At 47.8% G+C, this 26,158-nt stretch overlaps 1 protein-coding gene across 7 annotated transcripts in view; it reads left to right on the top strand.

Moving 5' to 3' along the window:
* The window catches only part of EXOG (exo/endonuclease G), a 29,111-nt gene extending 3,882 nt beyond the window's left edge, over window positions 1–25,229 (top strand). For 4 of the 7 annotated variants that reach the window (XM_059664422.1, XM_059664424.1, XM_059664428.1 and 1 more), the window contains 5 exons: window positions 1,893–2,032; window positions 3,583–3,659; window positions 5,919–6,033; window positions 11,360–11,476; window positions 15,030–18,751. In XM_059664422.1, the coding sequence (XP_059520405.1) occupies window positions 1,893–2,032; window positions 3,583–3,659; window positions 5,919–6,033; window positions 11,360–11,476; window positions 15,030–15,491 (911 nt within the window). In that variant the 3' untranslated portion in view covers window positions 15,492–18,751. Of the gene's footprint in view, window positions 1–1,892; window positions 2,033–3,582; window positions 3,660–5,918; window positions 6,034–11,359; window positions 11,477–15,029; window positions 18,752–24,712 lie in introns of those variants that run through there. The other 3 variants (XM_059664423.1, XM_059664425.1, XM_059664427.1) reach the window with 2 other exon arrangements.
* Window positions 25,230–26,158: the final 929 nt, after the last annotated feature.

The raw sequence follows: 26,158 nt of genomic DNA on the forward strand, positions 1-26,158 counted from the left end.
GTTGTTTTTAGTAATGAAGAAGTTAATCAGACTAACTCTCCTGCTAAAAACAAGAATGTTATTAGAGGTATGTAAGAAGTATATTTTAAAAAATCATACACTCATGAAAATGCAGAGTCAACAGGATAGTGGAGAATTGCCAGGCTATATATCTAGAATATAGTTTGCATTTCAGATTTGCCAAATTGTTCCAGTTATGTTCTTTACACAGCTTCTTTTGGATCCAGTATCCAATTATGAATCACATAATACATTTAGTTGTCATATGTCTCCAGTCTCCTTTAATTTAGGACAGTTTCTCTGCCAAAAAGGAATAATGTCTTTTATGACATTGACATTTACTGCATGAATTGTTGGTGATTTTCATCATTAAGATGGTGGTTCCCAACTTATATTTGGGAAAAAGCTAGAATCCAGAGAGGTAAGGGCAGTCCTAGCAAACCAAAGGCACATTGCCTTTGGTTCTGCAGCCTTTTAGAGTGAGGCGGCCTGAAGGCAAGACCTAGGGTTCACCCAAGGTAGACTGTCTTATCAGAGACCCTCCCAACATTAACCGAGAACCCCAGAGGGCTGCACCCTTAGGGAAGGGTGAACCAGAACTAACTTGCCTGCCCACCATGCGGGGCTACATGGCAGGTTGTCTTGCCCTGAGCAGAGAAGGGTTAACAAGTAGAATAAAAGCTGCTTCTGGGGAAGTCGAGGCCGCAGACTGCCTGTGCAGACCTGTAGCCTGAAGCCATGTAGCCTGGATTGCTCAAGGAAGCTTAAGTCCTGAGCTTGGTTTGAAATGGTCCTCCACTGCTGATGCCTCCAGACACCTGCTAGAAGAAGTGAATTTATATGCATGCTCCAGAAGGCATCTTCATCCTAGGCCTTTAGAAATTCCCACAAATGTATTTTCAAGGGCAGTGAGCAGCAAGCATGCAAGGAAGCGATTTCAGTGGTAGTGACACTTGGAGAAGTTTACTAATAATTCTTCTGTATACCCAGTAACGTTTTCTTTATGAAGATTCTAAAAAGCTAGGTATTAGATACTTTACTCTGAACCTTGGAATCTAATAATTTAAAAATTATTCCTGGCTGAATGAAATGACATTGCAGTCAGTAACTTTATTGATCTCCATTTTACTTTTTTTTTTTTTAGTAGCAGTCTGAGTATATTCCATCTATCCTCATAATTGTTGTAATTTAATAAGCTCTGTCCTAATGATAGAAAATGTAGAGTTAGGATTTGCTGATGTCCACTGTGGCACACTATTTCAGAGGTATCAGAATATAAGTAAAATTGAGATTTCTTCTCTCCCATGTGGTGCTTAGATGTTTTATTTCTGGAATTTTTTGGATTGAGCTCATAACTTAAATACTTGTTTTGTCATGGCTTAAGAGGCAGTAAGCAAGATATCAGAGACACTCTCCCCCTCAGCTAGGCTGTGCCTGCCCAGAACAAATTGTTTTGTGTCTATATATATCCTTTATTTCAGTCCATGTAAACTTGTCAAATACAGTTGTACAAAATACAATATATGGGGTCTTTTTTAAAAGCAAGAATTTATTTAGTAGCTAAGCTTTTTATTTAGACAGCTCAGCTATTTAATTGGTTATTGTTTTTATGTAAATACTATCCAGGAAATATTTCCCCCTTTAACTTGAAAGGCTAGAAACAAAAGTATATGAGATAACTACACTGTATGAAAAGCATTCTTCCCTAGACTAGTCCTTGCTGAATTCAGATGAAGTATCTGAACTATCCCAGGAACTTGAGACATGCATGCGGTCACTAGCTACTAGCTGCTCAGAGAGAGACTGGCCAGAGGAGCCAGCTTGCCTTGCCTAGAGAATTGTGAGGGACATTGGTCCACTGATAACGTAGTCATTTGTGTGTTTTTCTTCAGGTGCTGCAGACAGAAGAAACTGTAAATTCAAGCCCGATCCCAACATCCCGCCAGCCTTCAGTGCCCTGAACAAGGACTACGTGGGAAGTGGCTGGTCACGAGGACACATGGCTCCAGCGGGAAATAACAAGTTTTCATCTGTAAGCACATTGTGGGGGCGGGATGGCATTGTTCTGGGGGACGTGGAGATTAACCATCAAGCAGCCAAACCTTAAAACTTGAGATTTTCTATACTTTTTTTTCCCCTCCCTGACTTTATTTCTTGCTCAGATGCTGAGACATTTTTAAACACGTTGAGGAAAACTAAAGCTATGTAAAAGGGAACTGGAAAGCCAAAAGGAGCTAAAGCTACTCGTTTTTATTTTGAAAAATGTCAGACCTGTAGGAAAGTTGAAAAGAGAGTACAGCAAACACATTTTGATACATTTACTTTACGTGTGTGTGTGTATAAAATTTTAGCCGTCACAGACATCATAACACTTCATTTCAAAATAGATGGCTTAGGAGATTGTATCATTTAAGAAAGAATATTTGTAGATATGACAAGAGTGTCATTATGCCCAAAAATGTGTGCATATGTGTTTTTGTATATTTGTACAATAATTTCTAATATACAGTTTGCATTTCAGATTTGCCAAATTGTTCTAATTATGTTTCTTACAGCTTTTTTCGAATCCAGTATCCAATTATGAATCACATAATACATTTAGTTGTCATATGTCTCCAGTCTCCTTTAATTTAGGATAATTTCTCTGCTAAAAAAGAAGATACATGTCTTTTATGACATTGACATTTACTGCATGAATTGTTGGTGATTTTCATCATTAAGATAGTGGTTCTCAACTCGAGGTACTGATTGTAGTCACCTAGGGGAGTTTTAAAAATTCCTGATGCCCAGGCCTGTAACCCAGAGCAGGTAAGTCAGAAACTCTGGTGGTGGAATGCAGGCATCCTCACTTGAGGACATGCTTAGAAGAAGGGGGAGAGAGAGAGAGAAACTTCAACTTGTTGCCCTCTGTATGTACCCCAACCAAACCCGCAACACAGGTCTCTTCCCTGACTGGGACCCTAACCAGTAATCTTTCCGTGCGCAGGATGGATGCTCAACCAACTGAGCCACTGGCCGGGCCAGGCATCCATGTTTTTAAAGTTCCCTGGTTTATTCCAGTGTGCAGCCAAGGGTGAGAGCCACTGCTGGAAGAGGAGGTAACTGGCTTTGGCAGTTAGTGTAGCTCAACGAAAAGAAATATACTTACAGAGCTCTGTGTCTACGGGTCAGAACAAGAATGTTTCTCTGCACCTTTGAACTGATAAGTTGTACTGTGCTACTTAAATAAAATTCCTAAAAGTTGACCTTTGAAAAATTGCCAGAGGCTTAAAACCAGAATTTAGGGTAAAACTCTTCAGCTTCATATTGGAAACTTCTAGTTCTTAGAATCTACACTATAGGTTTGAATTTTATAAATTATGAGGAAAGCTAGCACACCAATCTACTTATTTTGTTATAGTCCTTATTCTGAATAATCATTATTGAACTTTGTGTCCCGGCATACCTCTGGCTTTCCTTTATCTAAATAAGTTAATTGCTTAGAGCTAACACAGGAATAAGGAGCTGGTGTTCTCTGCTTTGTAAAATCTCCGGGGGAGAAGGCATTTCAGTACAAGTTACTCTTGTTATTTCTTTTCACAGAAAGCCATGGCTGAAACCTTCTACCTTTCTAATATTGTGCCTCAGAATTTTGATAATAATGCTGGATATTGGAACAGGTGAGGTGAGAGTTTTAAAGGTGTGATTCTGTGGGAGATGAATGATGTGAGGAGAATTTGCTAGTTGCTTATCAGCTGTTTCTGTCTTTGTTTATCAAAAGGTATTTCTACTGGAAGTACTTTAATGGAGTACTTTGGACTAGATTTCTTTGCTGTATTTCAGGAGTATAGTTTTCTATGGGAGGACAGACTTCAAAACATAACCAGTCATTTTCATTCTTTTTATTTTATTTTATTGATTTTTTTACAGAGAGGAAGGGAGAGGGATAGAGAATTAGAAACATCGATAAGAGAGAAACATCGATCAGCTGCCTCCTGCACACTCCCCACTGGGGATGTGCCCGCAACCAAGGCACATGCCCTTGACTGGAATTGGACCTGGGACCCTTGAGTCCGCAGGCTGACGCTCTATCCACTGAGCCAAACTGGTTAGGGCCATAGCCAGTCATTTTGATCATGTTTACCATTGGTCAGAAGTCAAATTCTGGAAGAAAATACTATTGCTAAGGCATAAAGTATTTTTTTAATATGTCCAGAAAACACTGTGTTTTTCTCTACTTGTAAGCTAGAGTTGCTAGCTTAAAAAAAAAAATTGGTACAATTAAATATAACCATTAACCAGTTTTAAATCTGTTCTGTCAGGGTATCTCTTTAAGCATTTAAAACTAGCACTGAATGAGACTGTTTCCAGTTGCTGTGTTTTCCCCAAGTAGTACTTTTGTGGAATAAAATGAAGTAACTAAGAGAGCACCTGCACGCTACAGCTGACTGCAGTGGTTATCAGTTGGGGCCGCATCTGTGTCATCTACGTACCTCCCCCCCTGCCCCCCCCCCCCACTTACTCTACTCAGATTAGTGTAAGCAGGTAACAGATATGTTATTTTACTATTTCACTATATATTTTTAAAAGATAAAGATTCTTTTAAAATATAACTATGGTACTATTATTGCCACCAAAAATTAATAGTAATTCCTTATACCAATTTTACAGTTGGTGTTCAAATTTTCCTGATTGTCTTTAATTTGTTGTTGATTGGTTTGAATCAGGCTTAAAACAAGGTCTACATGTAGATTTGGGTGATATTTTTCTTCACTCCCTTTTAATCATAAGTTTCCCTTCCCCCCCTTTTTTTCTTGTAAATTATTTGTTGAAAATCTGGGATATTTGTCCTACGGTTTCCTTTTCATATTCTGTCTGATTACAAACATGGAAGTGTTTAACATCCTAAGAGATATATTTTGGGGAGGAAAACTCGACTTTGTTATTGGGCATACATGCTGTGACTTTACTTTTTAGATAATGAGACAGGAATGGTGAGATGCATTGTTGTCTCATGAAGCTCAACTGCAGTATAAGAAGTGCATATTGAAACGACTGGCCATTTTTATCCAGTAAATGAGCAAAAACCGTTTTTAAGTGACACATCCCAGTGTGGTAAAGATTGCTGTAGAACTGCTGTGTCATTTTGCAGTTTATAGAGTAAAGTGGAACAATTCCATTAAAAATATTAGTAGGACATATAATTAGGAGTCATTACAATTTTCAGTAAAGTAATTTTGGCCCTTGAAATTTATCCTAAGGAATTAATATAATGTTGCATTATATAAGAAGTATTAGGATAAACCCAATTGCCCCACAATAGGAAATTATATATATAAAAGCCTAAGCAACCATTACAACCAGTCAACTGAAAGACTGGTCACTATGATGTGCACTGACCACCAGGGACAGATGCTCAACACAGGAGCTGCCCCCTGGTGGTCAGTGCGCTTCCACAGCCAACCTCCTGCGGTTCTCCCCCACCCCGCTCCCCAGTTGACCCCAGTCAGCCCTGATCACCCGCCTGATCAAGGAACCCCACCCTTGTATGAATTCATGCACTGGGCCTCTAGTCCTTAAATAAAAAGATCAACTTAGTTGGAATGATATTTCATTCTTGTAAAAGTTTAAGAACTACAACATAGAAAAATAAGGGAGAAAACAAAACAAAATTTTAGTTCTAAAATGAACACAGTGCACACAGAGTAAAATTTAGATAATTGTATTAATGTGTGTGATTTTTAAGTTTTTTTGTGTGGTAAACAAACTGGGAAAAGCATTGCTTACATGCTTACAATGTTTTGTGCCATATCTCTTGTTTATATTAATGTCTCTAGTTAAGTATTCTTGGCATCTTTCCTAGGGACTTGGTATGGTTTGCTTCTTTTCTGCGTTTAAGCCTGTGAGAATATCATACATTTTTTTGCATTGTTTTTCAGAATAGAAATGTACTGTCGAGAACTGACAGAGAGATTTGACGATGTTTGGATTGTATCTGGACCGTTGACCTTACCTCAGACTGGAAGTGATGGAAAGAAAATAGTTAGTTACCAGGTAGGGACATGTTTTAACATTCAGGCTTATGCTCTTTGTATGAGATTATAATCTCCTCCTGGTTTTCTACTTTTTATTTCACTTATTGAACAGAATTAACATTTATGTTTGCTAGCTATAATTTAGTCCAAGCTTTGCCTGTATCAGAGGTTATAAACTGAGGCTTTATTTGGTTTGCATAGGATGTTGTTTTGAACTAGTTGATAATGTTTAATAATTGGGAGTTGTCACATAAATCCAGATTTCAGCTTCCCCTAAACACGTCAGCTGACTCGGTCACACGTGGCAGATTCCCACAGGCACCACTCACTAGATGAGAGCAGCCGCTTGCTCCCGAGGCTGAGCGCATGCGCTTCGGTTCGCCGTAGTCCACCCGGCCCGTTTCACCATTTACATTTTCCCTTTAGCCCTTGGTCATTGAGTTTATAATCCTGGGCCTATCGAAAATATAAAACCAGCATTTATAGTATCATGAATGTGTAAGTAGTATGTTTGGACTTGTAAAGAAGTAGATATAATCCTATATCATTACGGCTATGCCACTTGAGATGAGTATTGCCACAAGCAAAACACTGAGAAGTGGAAAGTAAGGTGGCAGTGTACAGTATTATAATTACTGTTCTTAAAAATGTAATACTATGCTTTTACTTTCTAATTCAGAGCATTTAACCTTATCACTATTTTTTTTAAAAAAGGTAAATCAGTTTCTTCTTGAGACATTATTCTTGGAGCCCCTGACTTCCTTTCTAATTTAGACTACTTGTTAACTCCCTCCTTCCCTCCCTCCCTCTCTCTAGCCCTCCGCTCTCCCTCCCTTTTATTCAACAAATATTTCCTAAGCTTCCAAGATATACCTGGCGCTGTTCTGTGTGCTTCTGACACAGCAGTACATGGAGGTTACGTTATAGTGGAGGAGGTACACCATCAACAAAATGCCCAGGAACAATAAGACCCATGGAGAGTTATCGTGGGGGAGGGAAAGAAAGGCTGGGCCACTCGGGCAAGTGAGGCTGAGCAGAAATCTAAGGGACATGACGGAGCAACCCATGTGAAGAGTTGTCAAGCAAGTGCAAGACACGGGCGCGATTTAGCTCAGTGTGTTCAGGAACAGCTAGAATGCCAGTGTGGCTGGAGCGGAGAGCGCACTGGGGGGAAGGGGTAAGTCACAGAGGGAGGCACTGGGAGGAAGTCTGGGTTGTGTTAAGTGAGATAGGACACTTGTACAGTTTTGATCAGGACAGTGGCATAATCTCATTTACATTTTTAAAGCCCAGGCTGGCTGCTGCATGTGAAGAACAGGAAGTGAGGTGGAAATAGGGGACCAATTAGGAGGCGAATGGAATGGTCTAAATGAGGAATAATGACTTGAGTAGGGAGGTGGTGGTAGAAATGGTGAGAAGTGGTCTGATGTAGGATGTGCCTTGCAGGTAGAACCCGTGGGGCTTCCTAGAGGATTAGTAGTAGAATAAGAGGGAAAGAGGCAAGGATAGCAGCTGTGTTTTCAGTCTGAGATCATGAAGACCAGAGGGGGGCAGGTTTAGGGGCTAGATAGAAGTTGGGTTGTGTTTTGGCTGTATGCATTTGAAATTGCTGATGTGCAAATGGAGACTGAATAGTTAGGCTGTGAGTTTGGATTTCAGAGGAGAGGCTGTTGGGACTGGTCAGCACACAGATGGTATTTAAAGCTCTAATGAGATCATGTGAATGAGTATAGATAAAAGAGGACAGATCTGAGGTCCGGACCACAGAGAACTCAGACCTTTAGAGCAGTGGTTCTCAACCTGTGGGTCGCGACCCCTTTGGCGGTCGAACGACCCTTTCACAGGGGTCGCCTAAGACCATCCTGCATATCAGATATTTACATTACGATTCATAACAGTAGCAACATTACAGTTATGAAGTAGCAACGAAAATAATGTTATGGTTGGGTCACACCATGAGGAACTGTATTTAAAGGGCCAGAAGGTTGAGAACCACTGCTTTAGAGGTTGAGAGGAGGAGGATCGCCCAGCAAGGGAGACAGAAGGAGCAACCTCTGAGGCAGGAGAAGAATCAGTGGGGTCCCAGATGGCAAGTGACGGAAGCACTTCAAGGAAGGAATGGTCAGTGGAGAACTGATGCAGGATGCAGTCCAGGATGATGCATTTAATCTGAAACAGTTAGTCCTGCAGCCTTTTTGTCTTTAATGACGTTGACATTTGAAGAATACAGGCCAGTTTTGCAGTATGTTCTCAAATTGGGTCTATCTGTTGTTTCCTGGTGATTTGGTTCAGTCGTGTTTCTGGCAGAACACCACAGCGGTGCTCCTGTGTGCGCCTCAGTGTGTCGTTTCAGGATGCATGTGATTTGTTTGTCCTGCTATTGACGATAATAGCTTCGGTCACGTGGTTAAGGTGGTCTCCTGCAGATTCAGTCGCTGCTCAGTTACCATTTTCCCCTTTGAAATGAAGTAGTGATCTCTGGAAATACTTTGAGACCATGTAAATTTTCTTCCCTTCACCTGCTAGTTTTAGCACCTGTTAATGATTCTTCCCTGAATCAGTTATTACTGTAATAGTTGCCAAATGACGATTTTCTAATTCTTATTCCTTCTACATTTTAAAAAAATCTTCACCAGAGGATATGTTTATTGATATTAGAGAGCGAGGAAGGGAGAGAGAGAGAGAAACATCTATTGGTTGCCTGCCACACTCCCCGACTGAGAATTGAACCCGCAACCTTTTGGTGCCTGAGACAGCGCTCCAACCACCTGAGCCACCCCGTCTGCTTTATTAGTTGACCCTCTACTGAGGAGGAGCTTAGCCTCCATATTATCAGTGTGAACTCATGGGCTCTTAGTTTATTCAGTGAGTTTTAATCAGTTTACTGTGTATTCATTTTGATGCTCAGATTTTCCCATATTGGGCAGTGGGAGCTCCTCCCAGCTGTCGCCTGTGTCCTTTTGACACGTTCTAATCATTTTAGCATTTCCTGCTTTCTGGGGTAACGTGATTTCCCAGGCTCATCTTGGCCAAACTCTGGGATTATCCGTTTTTCCGAGAAGCCCTCGTTCCTTTTAATGGAGGTTGGTATTTAGAAACCAAGATCTGGATGACAAGTTGATTCTTGAGTGCTCGGTCGGCTGTTTGGCTTGTCATGTGTGTTCACCACATTTATTTTTAGCCTTTTATAATAGGTGGGGAGAGCCTTAAGAAAGAAGTATGTGAATTCTGTTGCTTTAGTGGCTCGCTGTTGGGAGCCTTTTTTCTCCATTTTCCATTTTTCTCTGGTTTTTTGAGAATGAGATTTATAGTTCCTGGTCATAAAGAAAGCATACTGTGTGTGTGTGTGTGTGTGTGTGTGTGTGTGTGTGTGTGTGTGTGTCTGAGAGAGAGAGAGAGAGAGAGAGAGAGAGAGAGAGAGAGAGAGAGAGGGAGGGAGAGGGAGAGGGAGAGGGAGAGGGAGAGGGAGAGAGAGAGAGAGGCAGGGAAGGTGGATGTGAATGTAAAGTTGAATGTTAATAGGAATCTATATTTCTAGTGAGGCATATAGTTTTTCATTCTTTCTTGGAATTATATCAAAGTAAAATATACCTTTATATATTTTACTTTTTACTAACAATTTCTCTGTAATCAACTAACAGCTTTTGTTAGATTTAGCATTATTTTTCAAATGGAACTTGCTTTCAGGTGAAATTTTAAACTTAAAATCTTTAGCATATCAGCATATATCTATGTCTATATCTAAAGCAAAATATAATCCCTGAGTAAATTGGAAAAATTGTCTCAGAGCTTGGCACTTTAATTGGGCTAGAGATTTTTTATGTGTGCATGGACAAAAAAATTGGTTAAGAAAAACAGACATGGGAGGAAAACAGAAGACAGAGAAAAAGGTAGGATGTGTGCTGAGAAGCAGTGAGCTCCTGACATTTGGGTTGGAGCGTTCATATTAGGAAAGAGACAGAAATAGAAGGAAAGGTGGCTGGGGCCAGGTGTTAAAAACCTGAGCGCCCAGGTTAAAAGTTCAGCTGTTTGCTAGCAATTCACGTAAAATAGTTGTGGGTAAAACCATGTCCGTTAGCGATGCTGAGAGAGAGGGCCCAGCATTGCCCAGCCCGAGATGGCGGTCTGTTCCTCCAAGGAGTAAATGTTTGAATTGTGAATTCTTGTTTCCCAGGGAATTCCCCGTGCCCAGAAGCATTTTGTTTTCTCGGATCCCGCCTTTTAATATTTACTGCTTATTTACAAGTATTCTCTGAACCGTATCTTAGGAGAATGTACCTAATAAAAGTAAGGGTATTTATTTAGATTTCTATGTGGCATGAAGCATCCATGTGTATACTTTGGAGGAAATGCAGCACATGAACTGGTATTTATTGAGGGCCATATAGACCACACTATAAGTAGCTCTATACATCTCTCTCATTCAGTCCTCACAAACAGCCCTCACATCCAAGTAGTCATCTTCTGTAGGTAAGGAAATTGAGGTTTCGAGGGGTCAAGTCCAAGTTGCATAGCTAGTATTGTCGAAGGCGAGATGCGGGCATGGGTCTGTCTGCTTGTATGAGAATTGCCAGTTATTCGGAGCACTGTTCTCTGAAGCTCTCAGAAGTCTCCCGAGGGGTTGCTGCGCTCTTCATATACAGAAGCTGAAGGCCAGGAGGTGAAGGATAGTGTGGCTGGAGAGCAGTTAGGAGTGATATTTGCTAGCGCACAAAAATAGCAGAAAATGGGCCAAGAGGAGGATTCCTGACAGGCAGGCAGAAATGTCCTGTAGAATATGTAGGGAAGGATCACAGCATCCTAGGACTTGTGTGAATGTGAGCCTCAGGGAATGTAAGTAGCAGTGATTTTACCAGAAGTGAGTCACCTGACAGCTCTAATCAGAATCACCCCCTTTATTATAGCTGAGGCCATCCATGTGCTCTCTCTGATGTGCGTGCTTCCAGAAGAGACCGATTCCACACAAGAGAAACACACCGGAGGATTCTGGCCTGAACGTTCTAATTGACCTGACAACAGAGTGAGCTTCAGGTTTTATGACCCGGTGGTGCTGGTAACAGGTGCTTAACAGTCTGTGTTCCCTCTGCAGCATTACTTACCAACTGTCACCCACTCCTGGAGCGCAGGGCATGGAACACCTGCCCAGGGATCTTAAGGCATCACTTGAAGTGATCAGGGAGTAATTTAAAAAAAAAATTCCTTTTTTATCTTTAGGCAAACCTTTTCATTTTTGTATCTGTTTTAATTGAAAAGTAATTTTACTGGTTAATATTCAAGTAGAATTGACATCTGGGAAGACAGGGCTTGTTTTACGGTGATGTTGCAGTCTCCGGTGTCTTGCCCAGAGCAGGTACCCCAGTGGGAGAGGCCTGTCTCCCAGGGTTTGCACAGCTGCAGCACATACAGAGACTTTACAGATGGCACACGGGCTGGCCACGTTCCTGCTGACTTTCCACACTTGTGTGAGTCCCTCTTTTCTTGTCCTCTGTCCTCTCAAGTATGGAGTCCCGATTTATGACATTACTAGAGGCCCAGTGCACAAAATTCATGCAAGGGGCTCGGCCCTCGCAGCCCTGGCTTTGTCCGGAAGGTCATCTGGACAGTTGTTCTGCTATTTGGTCTAATTAGCATATTAGCTCTTTATTATATAGGATCATGGTTTCTTTCACTTGATTGGCATGACTTTTTTTAAAAATATATTTTATTGATTTTTTACAGAGAGGAAGGGAGAGGGATAGAGAGTTAGAAACATCGATGAGAGAAAAACATCGATCAGCTGCCTCCTGCACACCTCCCACTGGGGATGTGCCCGCAACCAAGGTACATGCCCTTGACTGGAATCGAACCTGGGACTTTTCAGTCCGCAGGCTGACGTTCTATCCACTGAGCCAAACCAGTCAGGACAGCATGACTTTTTTAAGGGCATGGTCTCTTGATGTGTCCAACAGTTTTATTTTTGAAACCCCAGTATCTTATGTCTGTCTGGTTCTATCAGGTACAGATGTTTTTCTCACGATCCCGCTTCGTAGTTCACCTGAGGCCTAGTTGATGTGAAGAACGGCAGACTGCTGGTGTCTTTGGTCACTGATACATCACGAAGGCCCAGCTCTGTGTGTGTGGATTTGGGGGTGGGGATGGAGGTGGGGGAAAGCAGCAGATGGTCATTTCTGTCTCTTACGCGGAAGGAAACACACCCAGGCCAGCACAGACTAAAACTAACTTCAAGTCCCGAGTGAGTGCCAGCGTATAGTTGTATCTCTAGTCACTCCCAGCTGATTTCCAGTTTTTGTTACCATCTGATAAGAGTTCAGGGCTTTTTGGTATTTGGACAGCAGCAAGGATTTCTTTGTAAAGTACTTTTATACCGAAGTCGTCTGCGGAAAGGGTTTCGTTTGTGTTAAGTCTTCGAGTCCTCTGCTTAGGGCATCCATGCTTTCTCCTCCTGAAACCTAGTGGCTCCCTTAACTGGTCTCATCTCGCTCGACCCAGGTTTCCCCTCGGTCCCTCTGCAGAACTGTCTTTTGTACCAATTGTGTTCTTGTCTTTTGAATGATATGCACTACAAAGATAGCTTGTTTATTGAAGTCTTGCAGATTTAAAAGTCTCCTTTTTCTAATGAACATGTCTGTGTGTCTTCATAACTATCCCCTGAAATAGGCAGTTGGGGTTATTACCGATTTTATGAATCAGTGAAGACGATCCTGGTGGGCGTGTCTTACAGCTTCACAAAGCCAGGACTGAGCAGGTCTCTGGGATTTAGTACCCTGCCACTAACTCTGCTTCAGTACCCTCATAGTGTCCAGAAACATTTTCTGAAAGTCTTCCAGTTTCCTCAAAAGTGGAAAAATTTATTATGTAGGTTGAATTGTCTACAAAGAAGATGGTAGCTCTAAAATACTTCAGGATTGTTTTTAAGTCTTAAATTCAAGAAACAATGGGCTTTCTCAATTTCCAAATAGGACTGGTTTCTATATTGTCTTAAAGATGTTTACTTCCTGAGAACAAAGCGGACTGAATCAAAAAGGATAGTGAGTGGCTAGGTTTTCATTTTTCTCTTTATCTCCAGGGATAGTGTTTCCCCTCTTTGTTGAAATAGTGTGAGAAGGTCGTGGTGGGAGAATCACGCCTTGTGCGTAGCAGGAACTTCTTGGTCTCTGAGGTTCCTCAAAAGCAGTGATAGGGGTCCTCTGGGTGTTGTGAGAGTTTTTGAAAACCTAATAGAAATGATATATTTCCTTGAGGTAAAACGATGAATCTTAAAATGTCAAACTTACTTGCTTTGGGCTGGAATTTAATGAACTGGGTTAGAAGCCCTGGTTGGCAACAGATGAACCTGACCAATTAATTGTTTTTGAAAATCGCCATTTGTTTGTAGACAGAGAGCCCCTGAGGAGAGAAAATAATCAAATGGTGTCCAAGGTTCCTTTCAGTTGGTCTGAGCGCTGTACTGTAGTGAGGGGGGATGTCCACCAGGTGGCACCAAGGATTTGCTCAACCTCAGGCTCCCCAGCTAGTGCCTGGATCGCTTGATGCCCATATAAACTCCCCCCTGGTACATCCTGGTTCAGCTGCAGCTGTGCGGGCGTCCTGGTCCCTGACTTCCCTGCACCGGCCCCTCAGGCTGTTGTTGTGCTCTGTAGTGGTGTCTCACCGCATCCTACCTGCAGTGAAAGCTGTGTGTGGATTCCTCCTCGAGATGGGAGGCTTCTGGAGAGCAGGTATTTACTTTAAAGCTTTATCCCTGTGTTTCCAGCAGTGCCAGGCACAGGACCCTGGGGTTGCACAGTTGAATTAACATCTGCTGGTGATCTCTGGGCTCATTGTAGACCTCCATGGAGTTCACCTTCAGTGTGTTTTTGCCTTGAAGAGTGTGTTTTCCTCCCAGCTGCATACATGACTTGTTGGAGGGGGTGGGGGTTTTGTGTCTATAGATTGTATAATTTCATAGACTTTAAACTGTTCCCTGATCAGCCATTTTCACTAACTTCAGAGGCAGTCAGTTATAGAAATCTTTCCTGGGATGGGTCTTCCCTGCGGCTCTGCACGTGGTGTTGGCAGTGGGACCTCCGTACGTGCCAGACAGCAGATGGCCACGGAGTTCTCAGGCTGCGTGCCATGTAGGTAGGAGCCTGGGGAAAGCAGAGAGAGCCCTCTGCGGCCCTCGGCCCTCTGCCTCATCTGGCCCCGCAGGGCCCCCGCCGCAGCAGGGTTGCTCGGGCAGGAGGCCTGAGAAGGGCAGGGGGCCCCAAGCACAGTGGTGCTGGATTGTGTCGTTGTACGGGAGGCCATTAAGGAAATGCGTGTGCAGGTTCCTTTCTGAGAAAACAGATGTGGCTTCTAAACCCACTGGAAGGAGATTTGAAGGTCTCATCACAGTGTTATTGTATCATGATGGCCAAGCTACACGAGCAGCCATGTTGTTTCCAGGCCTGGCCCTGGCCCTCTTGCTGTGTGGACACCTTTGCAAAGGGTTTGATTTGATGACCTGCAGAAGCTGTGTCTGGCCCCAGCGTGTGCAAGCCTCCCAGCACGCAGCGTTTACGTTTACTTCATTTTAAAGTAAAGGCTGTTTGTTGAGCTCCCTCGTGAGTTTGATAAACTAAGAGCATCTTTTGATTTCTAGAGCGGGAGTTCCAAGCTGGCAGTTTGACCTTTAAATGTTTAGAGACCAGAAGTTCTGATTATGAGATGAAGTGAAAATTACAGCCTTTCTTGTCCATTAAAAACCTAGGACTCCTGGCATCCCTTTGTCTTACAAACAGAGCAGGGATGTGACCCCGGCTCTCTGGGGTGGCATTATCTCTAAGACTGTGATCAGAAACTGCCTACTAAATGCTCATCTTCCTTGTGAATCTGTGTTTTGGTTTATTTTTACCTTTGGCAGTTGAATGTAAGTTCATTGTGATGGGGTATCTTGTCAGTGCATTTTTAGAAATGCATTTAACGTTTTCACAGGAAACATTTGGGAACTGTTAGCATCGATTAGCATCACTAATAGGGCTGCCTTGTTTTTAGGTGATCGGTGAGGACAACGTGGCGGTCCCCTCACACCTTTATAAGGTGATCCTGGCTCGCAGAAGCCCAGAGTCGACGGAACCGCTGGCACTAGGGGCCTTCGTGGTGCCCAATGAAGCCATTGGCTTCCAACCTCAACTCAGTGAATTCCAAGTGAGCCTTCAGGACCTGGAGAGATTGTCGGGACTGGTGTTTTTCCCTCATTTGGATAGAACTAATGGGATCAGGAATATCTGTTCTGTGGACACCTGTAAGCTCCTGGATTTCCAGGAGTTCACTCTGTACCTGAGCACACGAAAGATTGAGGGAGCCCGATCGGTCCCCAGACTGGAAACGATCATGGAGAACCTGAAGAACGCAGGGATTGAGCCCGATGATTATTTCATGACTTGCTATGAGAGGAAACTGGAAGAACTCAAAGCTAAGGAGCAGGCAGGACTCCCGGAGAGAAAGCCGTCCTAGTGTTCACCTCGGAAGTGGGGTGTCACTGCAGTGAGACACATGCCCTCTTCAGGCTCATGTATTTAAGAGGCTTGCTTCTTTGAAAAAATGATGGAATCCTAAATGTAGGACTAAACTCCCTAAAAGACGAAAGAGCTAAACCTTTTTGGTTAGTATTTTATTTGATGTGGAACTAACTTAAAGGAACTGCAACACCTGTTGATCCGGGGCTGACCTTGCGCCGGGTCAGCCGGAGGACTGTGTGTGAGATGGCGAGATCGTGCCCGGCGTGTACTGTGTGGGAGGCATCTTACCTTCTCGTCTCCGAGTCCACAGTCTCTCATGCATCAGCTCGGCGCTCTTGGAACCCAGCGTTGTGCTGTGTTTTCCTTCGTAGGACCCGAGTGGGTCTTAGAGAAGCTGTTGGAGCGCCTCTGTGTTACCCTGTCGACAGGATGGTGCTGGGCAGGGCAGAAGCAGCTCTACGGTTGTTCATACAATAATGTAATAATACAGATAAACTCTCGCATTCTCACAACTGTAGGCCTGCTTTAGGCCACCCGTGTATTTGTTTCTGGTTGCTCTTCTCATGGGCCTGCGATTTCTGCCGTAGGCCCTCTGAGGCAAATACCACTCGCCTCGTTTGACTCGTGAGGAAATATGTGGGTAAATCCAGGGTTTACCTTTCTGAGGAAGTGACCCCCCAGGAATGAGGCACAAGGACTAAGAAGGAACCACGAGGTCCGTTCAAAGCTTCCCCTGCACACAGGCTTTGGACTCAAATACGGGATTTGCTGGGTAAGAGGCGTCTGGCTTCTTGTCTGTCCTCAAGCCAAAGGGGCTTTACTGTCCTCTGGCTCCCGCCCTCTTTAGCTCTTTGGGAAGAGAGTCACCGTATCGGAAGGCTGGAGGACATCTTTGTGGGTTTAGCAGAGTCCCTACTGGCCTGCGGAAATGCAGCTCCTTTCAGGCACTCTATGGTGCCCAGTCGGTGCGCTCCTTGCTTTCCAGGTGAGCCTTCTGTTCCACAGATTAAGGGACCCAGGAGGGCTCTGTGCACCGACTCACCTGCTCACGCTTTGCTGCCTTTGTGCCGGTGTCTGCCTGGGTAGCGCAGGGCAGGTGGTGTTGGAGCGAGTGGCCCACAGGCAGTTATCGCTGGCGGAAGGTGTTTGCTGAGCCAGATCCCTAGACTGGGGTTTGCGAGGCATCTGTCATGGGCGTCCTAAGGATAGGCAATGAGATGTCAAATCAGGACCCAGGAACTTGTCTGAACGCGCTACATCACTGCTGTCGTTCCAAGTGGTGTCACCAGAACAGAAATGTCTCACAAAAACGCCAAGGCTTTAAGGTAAAGGCAAGATGACAGGGATGAACCGTGTTCTGCTTTTTTTTGTGGCTAAAGAAGAAGTGGGGGGCCGACAGAACAGGGTAGTCTGATTAATACCGTCCTCTCAGCACACTGTTCCCCATTAGCTGTGCCAGCCTCTCCCCAGGGATAGAGAGCCAGCATGTCACTGTGACCAAAACAGCTGTTACTTTCCTTGCTGGCGAGGTGACAGTGGGTCCCAGTGTTTCTCCAGGAGCCTGAGCGGGGCTCTGGGGAAGAGGTCCTGGTGCCTGCCGCCCGCCCTGCCACCGTGCTGTTCGGACCTGAATATCCACAGCCTCCGTTTCTGTCCTTGCTGTGCAGGAACTCATGACTTTTAAGTCAATACAGTATCTTCAGTGTTTACTCACTTTGTAAAATACTACCTGATCATTGTGAAAAGCAGAGATAACTGGTTTAGAAAGTGCGCGGCCCTATCATTTTACATGTAGAAGTTTTGTTGGTATACAGTGGTGATGTTTGAATTGCCTCAGTGTTTCAATTAAGAGTCCCAGCAAAACAAACTTTAAAATGGAAATACTGGGCAGAGCTTAGAATTGCTCTGGATTAGCCCACTTCAGCCTCCTCCAGTGTGACTGGGATTATCTGAACCCAGATGCGCAGACCCCCTGGGCCTCTCCATGGCATTGACCTCAGATGCACAGACCCCCTGGTCCCTCCATGGCACAGTGGCCTCGGACGCACAAACCCCCTGGTCCCCTCCATGGCACAGTGGCCTCGGACGCACAGACCCCCTGGGCCTCTCCCCTGCATGACGTGTGTCCATCTGATCAAAGGAGCGCCTCACATGGAACCCGAGCGTATCACCATCCAGTCTTCCCTTCCTGAGCTCTGCCATATTCTCAGGCTGAGCCTGGGACCCTGCCTTCTGCTCCATTTACGCCCAGGGATTCTTTTCTCAGGGGAGGCTGCAGGGGGGAAGGGCCAGTCCCGTCGGGTGGGCTCTGCTGCTGGCAGCGTCTGGGTGAGGGGCTCACTCCCTAATCAATGTCTATCCCTCGCGACATTTTTATTTCGGTCTCTGGATTGAGACTGTGACACCAATATGTACATGTAACGCGATTACAGGGATGTGAGGGAAATGAGCTTCTCCCGTGTAACTTGCTAGAATTCATTTCAGTGGAGCTGGTCGGGGAAGGCCTCATGACAAGCACGGACCTCCTGCTCCCGCTGCCTCCATGCCCAGCCTCGGTCTGGCCTGCTTTTCTGGATGTCCTCATGGAGACCGTCGAGGAGTCCAGCACTGACTGCTCCAGGCCAGCCCCACCTCCAGGGACCCACCCCGGGGTTAGAGAGGGCCGCAGGACGAACCGCGCTGTGACATGGCTGTGTGTGACTGGGCAGGGAGATGTGCTGGATGAGTTCCTGAGTTTGCCAACATGGCCCAGGGGCTGGTCGGCCCCTGAGTGCACCGCACCTTATGGGGCGCTGTGGCCTCTATCGCACCCAGAGACTCCAGACCAGAGCCTCAGCTGCGAACACCGCCCCAACACAGCCTCAGGCTCTGCAAGCCACAAGCCAGCCTCACGGCGCTGCAGGCTCCCGGGCCACACGGGACCGCAAGGCTGTCTTATCTGTGGGCCTCACAGGCTCATATCAGAGCCCAGGTAGCTTACCTCCCTCCACCCCATTTTTAAAAAAATTTCAAGCATACAAAAAGTTGAAAGAAGCGTACAATGAATGCTCTCGGCCTCAATATTTTCTCCTTTGCTTTTTAAAAATTCATTCATTGTTTTAAGAAAAAAGTTGTAGACATGGCACTTCTCTCTCTAATACTTTGACCTGTATCACCTCGGAATAAAGCCATTCCCTATATTTCCAAAATACTATTATCACATGTAAGAACATTACCAAGAATTCAGTATTATCTAATAAACAACCTCTCTTAGAATTTGCCTGGGTGTTCCCAGAACGTCTTCATATTTTTTAAGACATCTAGGCATCGGTCGTTTCGTATGTTGTATTTTGTCTAGTCTCAATCTAGAACCGCCTGCCTGGTGAGCTTTTCCAATCCCACGCTTGGAGATTTTGATTCAGTAGATCTGGTGTGAGGCCAGAGTCTATATTTTTAAACAAGCAGTACTGGTGGTTCTAATGACCGACCGGATTTGGAACCAGACCATGCCCTGCATTGCCCCCACCCTCCGCAGACACATTCCCCAGGCAGGAGTCCTGTGGCAAGCAGGTGGTCTTGTGAGCTTGTGAAATATCAAGGGAGAACTTCCTCCCATCCCCTTTGGCCCCCAGGTACCCAATTCGCTGTGTGGTAGAGCTTCATCACATTAAGCCGAGCCCCCCCCACCCCCCCGCCCCCCGCCCTGTATAACTCCTACCCATCAGTTACAAGTCCCGGGGCCATTCCAGGCTCACAACTAGCTGGCACTTGCTTTCACCTGATAGTCCTTTAGAGCTAGGAAGCTCCTGAAGACATCAGGCCTTCTCATTCCATGCTCAGGCGTCCTGGATTTCAGACCCTAACCTTGGCTGCACATTAGAATCACCTGGGAATCTTTTTAAAATCCTGATTTCTGGGCCTCATCCTCCGGGAATTCTGTTTCTCTGTTACTCATGTTGTGGCCTCACCCCATAACAAAGAAACAGAATTTCCGGAGGATGAGGCCCAGAAATCAGGATTTAAAAAAGATTCCCAGGTGATTCTAATGTGCAGCCAAGGTTGAGAACCACTGCCCTACACCATCCTGATTAAGGCCCCGGTGGCGTGGCCGTCACGTCTGGGCAGAGCATTCAGGCTGCGGTGATAGTGCTGACCGAGGGGATGACCTCCCTTGTGAGGCCACCATCTTCTCACTGTACCCTTGGTTCGCGCGGAACCTGCTCCTGCTAACCAACCGCCTCAGGTCTTTTTCACATGATCTACTTTCAAATCACTTTCCCATCAGGCACTTACATAGACAGTTTTTGGAACATAAATACGGGATTATGTGTATGCCCCGCTGTTAAGATTTCATTTTATTGCAGTTTCTACTCATCGTCAAGCACGTTCACATTCCTGATGACCCCGATTTGGCCATCTGACTGTTAGCTATGCCTCCCAGCTTTGAGATGGCAGATTGGGTAAACAAGCCTTCCACGTGTCCGTTAAAAACATCGAACGAGCCAGAGCCAAGGAAGATCCCTTTGGTAAAAAAATTCATTTTACCGAGCAACCTGTTTTGCACACCCAACAGCCTTCATGGGCTAATAATGTGCTCTGATATCTTCTTTGAATTCAATTCTCTCCTATTTCTTGGGAAAGAAAAACACTAAATTGATTGCACGATGCAGAAATAGGCCTCCATCACAGTTTACCTGTGAGTCACTGTGGGGCAGAGCGCGCGCCTGCCGCATCTCTGGGAACACAGCGTGGCGGGCCAGCGCCTGGACGCCTGTGGTCTGTGGGGAGGCACAGGCACCAGCGGGGCGGCCTTTGGCAACGGACTCCATCGGAGTCGAGCTCCTCATCTGGGGACAGGTGAGTAAGAGGACAGGGAGTCTGGCAAGCCCCCTGGTAAGTGGGAGCCAGTTATTGTGAATTCTTTTTAAAAAAAAATATTTTATTGATTTTTTACAGAGAGGAAGGGAGAAGGATAGAGAGTTAGAAACATCGATGACAGAGAAACATCAATCAGCTGCCTCCTGCACGCCTCCTACTGGGGATGTGCCCGCAACCAAGGTACATGCCCTTGACCGGAATCGAACCTGGGACCCTTCAGTCCGCAGGCCAACGCTCTATCCACTGAGCCAAACCGGTCAGAGCTATTGTGAATTCTTGGGAATGATGATCAGTTACTACCATAGACCATGTGTCCGTCCCCCCCGCCCCCCAAATTTGTATGTTGAAACCTAATCCCCAGTGCGATGGTCTGGGGAGGTGGAGCCTTCGGGAAGTGAGTAGCTCTGCTCTCATGAATGGGATTAGTGCTCTTATGGAACAGGCGCCCAGGGAGCCCCTCTGCCCCTTCCATCATATGAGGGGACACGGTGGGAGGATGGGGTACACGGCGGGTGGACAGCGGAACCAGAAAGCAGGTCCTCACCAGACACCAAATCTGCCAGCACCTTCATTTTGGCTTCTCCACATGCAGAACGGAGAGAAAGACACTTCTGTTGATAAGCCACCCCGTCTATGCTATTTTGTTACAGCAGCTCGCGTGGACTAAGACAGCCTGATGGAGATCATCTTGTCCTGTGAGGGCGGGACAGAGCCTGACCTTGGTGTGGGGTGAAGTCCTGGACCGGGCGGAAGCAATTCTGTCTGCCCCCCAGCCTAGGACTACAGTGTGTTGCTGCCAACCTTGAGCCACCAGAGTTTATTGTCCCCCACTCAGGCAGCTGCTCGTCCCCCCATTTCACAATGAAGACACCCCAGGATTGCATGCCTCAGGAAGGTTCCCCGACTCCCACGCTAATGCGTGCCCTCCACCCCGCAAGGTTGTTGGCTATTTTAATTTGCTTTGTAACTCCGTCATTCGTGCATTTACTCATCTTACCCCCGCCAGGCCCTACCAACTCCTGGAGCCCGGCAAATAACGGAGTGGACTCCTTTCTGAGGCCTCCACAGGGCTCTGTAAATAGCTCACAAAACGTTTGGCAACGAGCAACACGTCAGAAACAGCGAGCTTCACCTGCGTGAGTCCCACTGTGCTCAGAGGACCCGGGAAGGGCAGGGACTGCAGGCCAGTTAGCAGCCGGGACAGAGTGAGAAGGGCTGTGGGGGAGGCGGCTCGGGAGGCAGAAGGCAGGTGCACCGGTGCGTAGGTCTCCGGTCAGGGCGCCGGCTATGAGCTCGTAGGCAGGCAGGTGTCCGTAGAGGGGCGCAGGGGCCCTGTGTCTGAGATAACCCCTGAGCGTAGCATCCTGAGGGCTTGAGTTCCCTGGGCACTTTTCCCAGGGCCCTTCATGGAGTCTGAGCAGCCCGCCCTGCCCTGGTGGGAAGATGGGAGCCAGGAGGCAGCGAGTGTGCTGAGCAGGGCGGGGCTTGTGTGTTGGGTTCTGGAGGAAGAGACAGAATTAGGTCTTCCAGCTGTGTGCAGGTGTGGAGCCCTGCCCCCTCCCTGCCCCCAGCCTGGATGTTGGAATTAGTCATTCTCTCCCTCCCTCCCCCAGGCCCCCACAGGCCCGAGGTGCTCCGTCCTGCCTCTGGTGATGCCAGGGCCCCTTCCCACCAGAACGTCCTCTGAGGCTGCAGGCGGGACAGCGGCGGCAGGGGCCCGTCTGCCAAGCCTCCCAGCACCTCTGAGGCTTTGGGACAGAGCCTCCCTCCTTGGCCACCAGACGTGACAAATGCTTTGGTTCCCTATCACCACCCAGGATGGGCCCGACCGCCCCTCGGCCTCCTAATGTATAAGCCCCTCTCACCTCTGCGCCCCTATCCACCACCTCACGGGGCCTTCAGCCCCTGGCCACCCATTGCCACTTGGACTGTATCCAGGATGGCCGCCCCTGCCAAGCTGGCTCCTGCTGGAACGGAGTCCAGGACAGGATGACGCGTTTGTGCCCTCTCCCCACCGGAGGCTGACATTTGAAGAGGCTGGTGCTTCCCAGGGATAAAGGTGCCCCTTGCTCCCCCTGTGGCCCTGGGACCCGGCCTCAGGGGCCCCCAGGCTGAGGCTCAGACGCCCACATGCTCTGGGCCCGGGCGCGAGCCTAGCGTCCTCGCAGGAAGCTGCTAGGTGAGCGGGATCTCCTCCCTTGGGGCGTGACTCCCTGGACAGTGAGGGTCGGGCTGGGCGGCCCCGGGTCCCCTCCCCGTGCGGTGCCCGGGCAGGGCGCTTCTTCCAGAAAGCAGTGGGGTGGCTGCGGCAGGCATGCTGGGAGCTGGAGGCCGCGGGGACAAGTGGGCTGAGGGGCCTCTGAGGAGGTGTGAATGAGGGAGGCAGAGCAGGCCGGTGCAGACAGCCCTGTCCCAGCCCTATCTCCCGTCTGCGACACCCTCTCCACACCCCGGCCCCGATAAGCGGGTGTGAGACACGCTGCCTTGTGACAGGCCCTTCAGCAGGGAGGGGCTGCGGGGGTCCATCCACTTCTGCATTCAGACGTCAGCACCTGCCTCCCCGCACCCATTTCCCGGCCAGACCGACCGGCAGGCCCCAGCAGGCAGGCATCCACCGGCCCTCCGCCCTGCCTCCCGGGGGTGGTAGGGGACAGACCTCTCTTCCAGGAGGAGGGCCTCCCCCGCCAGGCTTGCTCCTGCTGGCACGGTGCTGGGGCTGGCACACCCGTGCGTAGCCCTGGGCCCACCTCGAGGCTGGTCATGTCTCCCCTCCTCCAGTGTCCGCCGCCATCAGCTTTCAGTCATCCGCCCTCAACTCTGGCTTTGGGGCCACTGCTCCACCCGGGACCCCTTCTTTCCTTCTTTCCTCGAAGGCCCAGCCACCGTGCCCCAGGAGGCCAAGGCCAGAAATACCTTAATTTTTCATTTGTGGGCAAAGGGTGAGGGAAGCGAGAAGGCTGGGAGGAAGAGAGACAGAGCTGGGAGCCCCAGGGAAGGGCAGGGGGGCCCACAGGACTGGGTGGGTCTGCAGGGGGCCTCCTCCTGAGGGAGGGGCTTTGTCCAGGTGCTGAATTGGGACTTCCTCCCACTTTCTCAAAGGCTCTCTTCTGCGTCCCGATCTCAAGGTTACTTTGGCTCTCAGGCCGCCACCATTCTGCACCAGGCGGCCCATCCGTGCGTGTTTGGGTCTGAGTGTGTGCTCATCCTCCGTGTGAGTTCCCATCCACGGTTCCGCGCTCAGCCCTGCTCGGCGTCTGAGGCCGCGGAGCACCTGGCCAGGAGCGCAGACTCAGGAGCCAGGCAGCCGGGCCTGGAGTCGTGTGCCAGCTCGGCATGCTGTCAGGCTGGGTGGGGGTCTGGGCAAGGTGCTTAACTGCTCTGTGTCCCAGTTTCCCCATCCGTAAACTGACGGTGACAGCACGGATGCCAGGGATATTACCGAGTAGGGCGGTTGCAAGTAGCCAGTGACTTGATGCATGTGAAGTATTGTGAGCAGTGGCTGGCACAGAGTAAGCCCACATGAGTTTTGTCCATTATTATTATTATTATTATTATTCTAAGTTTTGTTTTCATGTAACTCCAAACTTATAGAAAAGTTGTAAGCAATTCCCACCTATCCTTTACGCAGATTCACCAATTATTTATATTTTATAATTCTCTCTGTCCACGTGTGTGTATAATATGCCCTGTACCCTATGTTATATAGGTTCTATCCATAGTCTGGGATTATGGGCTCAGTCCTCAGTAGGGGGGTGCAGGAGGCAGCAAATCGATGTTTCTCTCTCATACATGTTTCTGGCTCTCTGTCCCTCTCCCTCTCTCTCTAAAAAAAATATCAATAAAACCATATTTTTAAAAAAGTAACGGTGGGGAAATGCTATGTTCCTCATTGAAGTTGTGCGCCCACTAGTTTTCATCTGTTGGTAGTTTTCTGCTCTGTCTCTCCTTCCACACGTACTCACTGGCTCATTTAAACCGGTTCCCGTGTCTTCGCCTGTCTCTACCCGTCTCTGAGCACTCGCTCGCTCTCTGGCACAACAAGCTGTCCCAGGCTCATCTTGTGTTTGCTCTGGCATTGGATCAGCCACTTCACCAAGGAGTCCGGAACCTTTTCCTGGAGAATGGTGTTTAGAAACCACGGTCTGCGTGCTGCGCGTGCTCATGGATACCGGTGTTCTATTGCTTCTTGTTGACCATCCTTCTTATCTGTCCACACGGGTGTGATGCTGGGGGGAGCACGGAGACACGGCAGCGTAGAGACGGGAGGGCAGAGGAGCGAGGTGGCCTGGAGGTCTTTCCCGCCTTCTCTCTCCTTCCTCTCCCTCTTCCTCATGACCTCATCTCCTCTTTCTTGGCCAGAATTCCTCTGCAGATTCCAGCTGTGGGAACCTCGGAGACCATTTCCCAGCTCCGTGCGCGATATCGGAGGCAGAGAACTATGTGACCTTCGTGTGTGAGCAGCCAAAGGCAAAGATAATTTACGAGAAAGTTTTTGCTGAGAGCAGTCTGGTGACAAGGTGCTTGGGGAAGACGCATTTGGAAGATTTCCACCTGGAAGCGTTCCTCTTCCTGCAGGAGCAGCACTCAGACCAGAGCCGGTGCTGAGGCCTGAGGCCGGGGCTGGGGTGCCGCTGGGGGCCTGTTCTCAGGGTCAGCCTCGGGGGCTCGGGGACCAGCAGGGAGGAGGAGGTGCCCAGGACGGCCCTCTTGCCGGGTCCACAGGAAGCACGAACAGTTAGACTCGGGGCCTCTCCCTGAGAGCCTGGTGCACAACGCTGGCCCCATTTACAGATCAGGAGCCCAGAGCCTCTGGGAGGGGAATGGAAGGCCCTGGGCCAGAGGCTTCTGAAATGAAATTATCTCGAGAAAAGCAGGAGTCTGGTGGCGACCGAGGTCTACAACAGGGGCTGCCTGTGTTTTCCTGCAGTCCGGTGACTTTAGCGTGGCTTTAGCATGGCTTTGGCATGGCTTTTGCATGGCTTTGGAGTGGCTTTGGCATGGCTTTAGTGTGGCTTTAGTGTGGCTTTGGCATGCTTTTAGCATGGTGTTGGCATAGCTTTGGCATGGCTTTAGCGTGGCTTTAGCGTGGCTTTGGCATGCCTTTAGCATGGTGTTGGCATAGCTTTGGCATGGCTTTGGCATGGCTTTAGCGTGGCTTTGGCATGGCTTTAGAATAGCTTTGGTGTGGCATTGGCATGGCTTTAGCATGGCTTCGGCATAGCTTTGGCATGGCTTTAGCGTGGTTTTGGCATGGCTTTAGCATGGCGTTGGTATGGCTTTAGCATGGCTTTGGCATGGCTTTAGTGTGGCGTTGGCATGGCTTTAGCATGGAGTGAGGCTGCTATTGGGATTCTGGAGACTGCCTTGCCGAGATGGTGCTTGTGCTCTGGGCAGGGGACTGTGGTTATTCGTCCACAGGACTGTCACCCGCAGATGAGGCAAAGCGGGGACCCCTAGGGGCTCCCCTGGACTTTGAGGAACGGTGCTGGGACCTGGGAGGCATCGAAGGGTCCTCAGCAGTGACGTGGCAGTGCTGTTCGGACCCTGGATGCCGTCCCTATTCTGTTTTCTAACAATTCCAGCAGAAGGTGGCGCTCCCTCCAGGGAGGTACTGGGTAGGTCAGGGGAACTCCTGGGTGGTGAAGAGAAGTTAAGCAGGACTCGAGGCCACCATGGAGGCTCCGTGCTCAGGGACAGAGCCCGCAGCTGCACGCACAGCCACGAGAGGCCGGCGGTCCCCGTCTCCAGCGAGGTCCTGGGCTGCTATCTGTAGGCGCTTGTGCTAGTCATGACAGATGTAGGCGG

This window comes from Myotis daubentonii, chromosome 14 (assembly GCF_963259705.1).
Source record: "Myotis daubentonii chromosome 14, mMyoDau2.1, whole genome shotgun sequence".
Lineage (NCBI taxonomy): Eukaryota > Metazoa > Chordata > Mammalia > Chiroptera > Vespertilionidae > Myotis > Myotis daubentonii.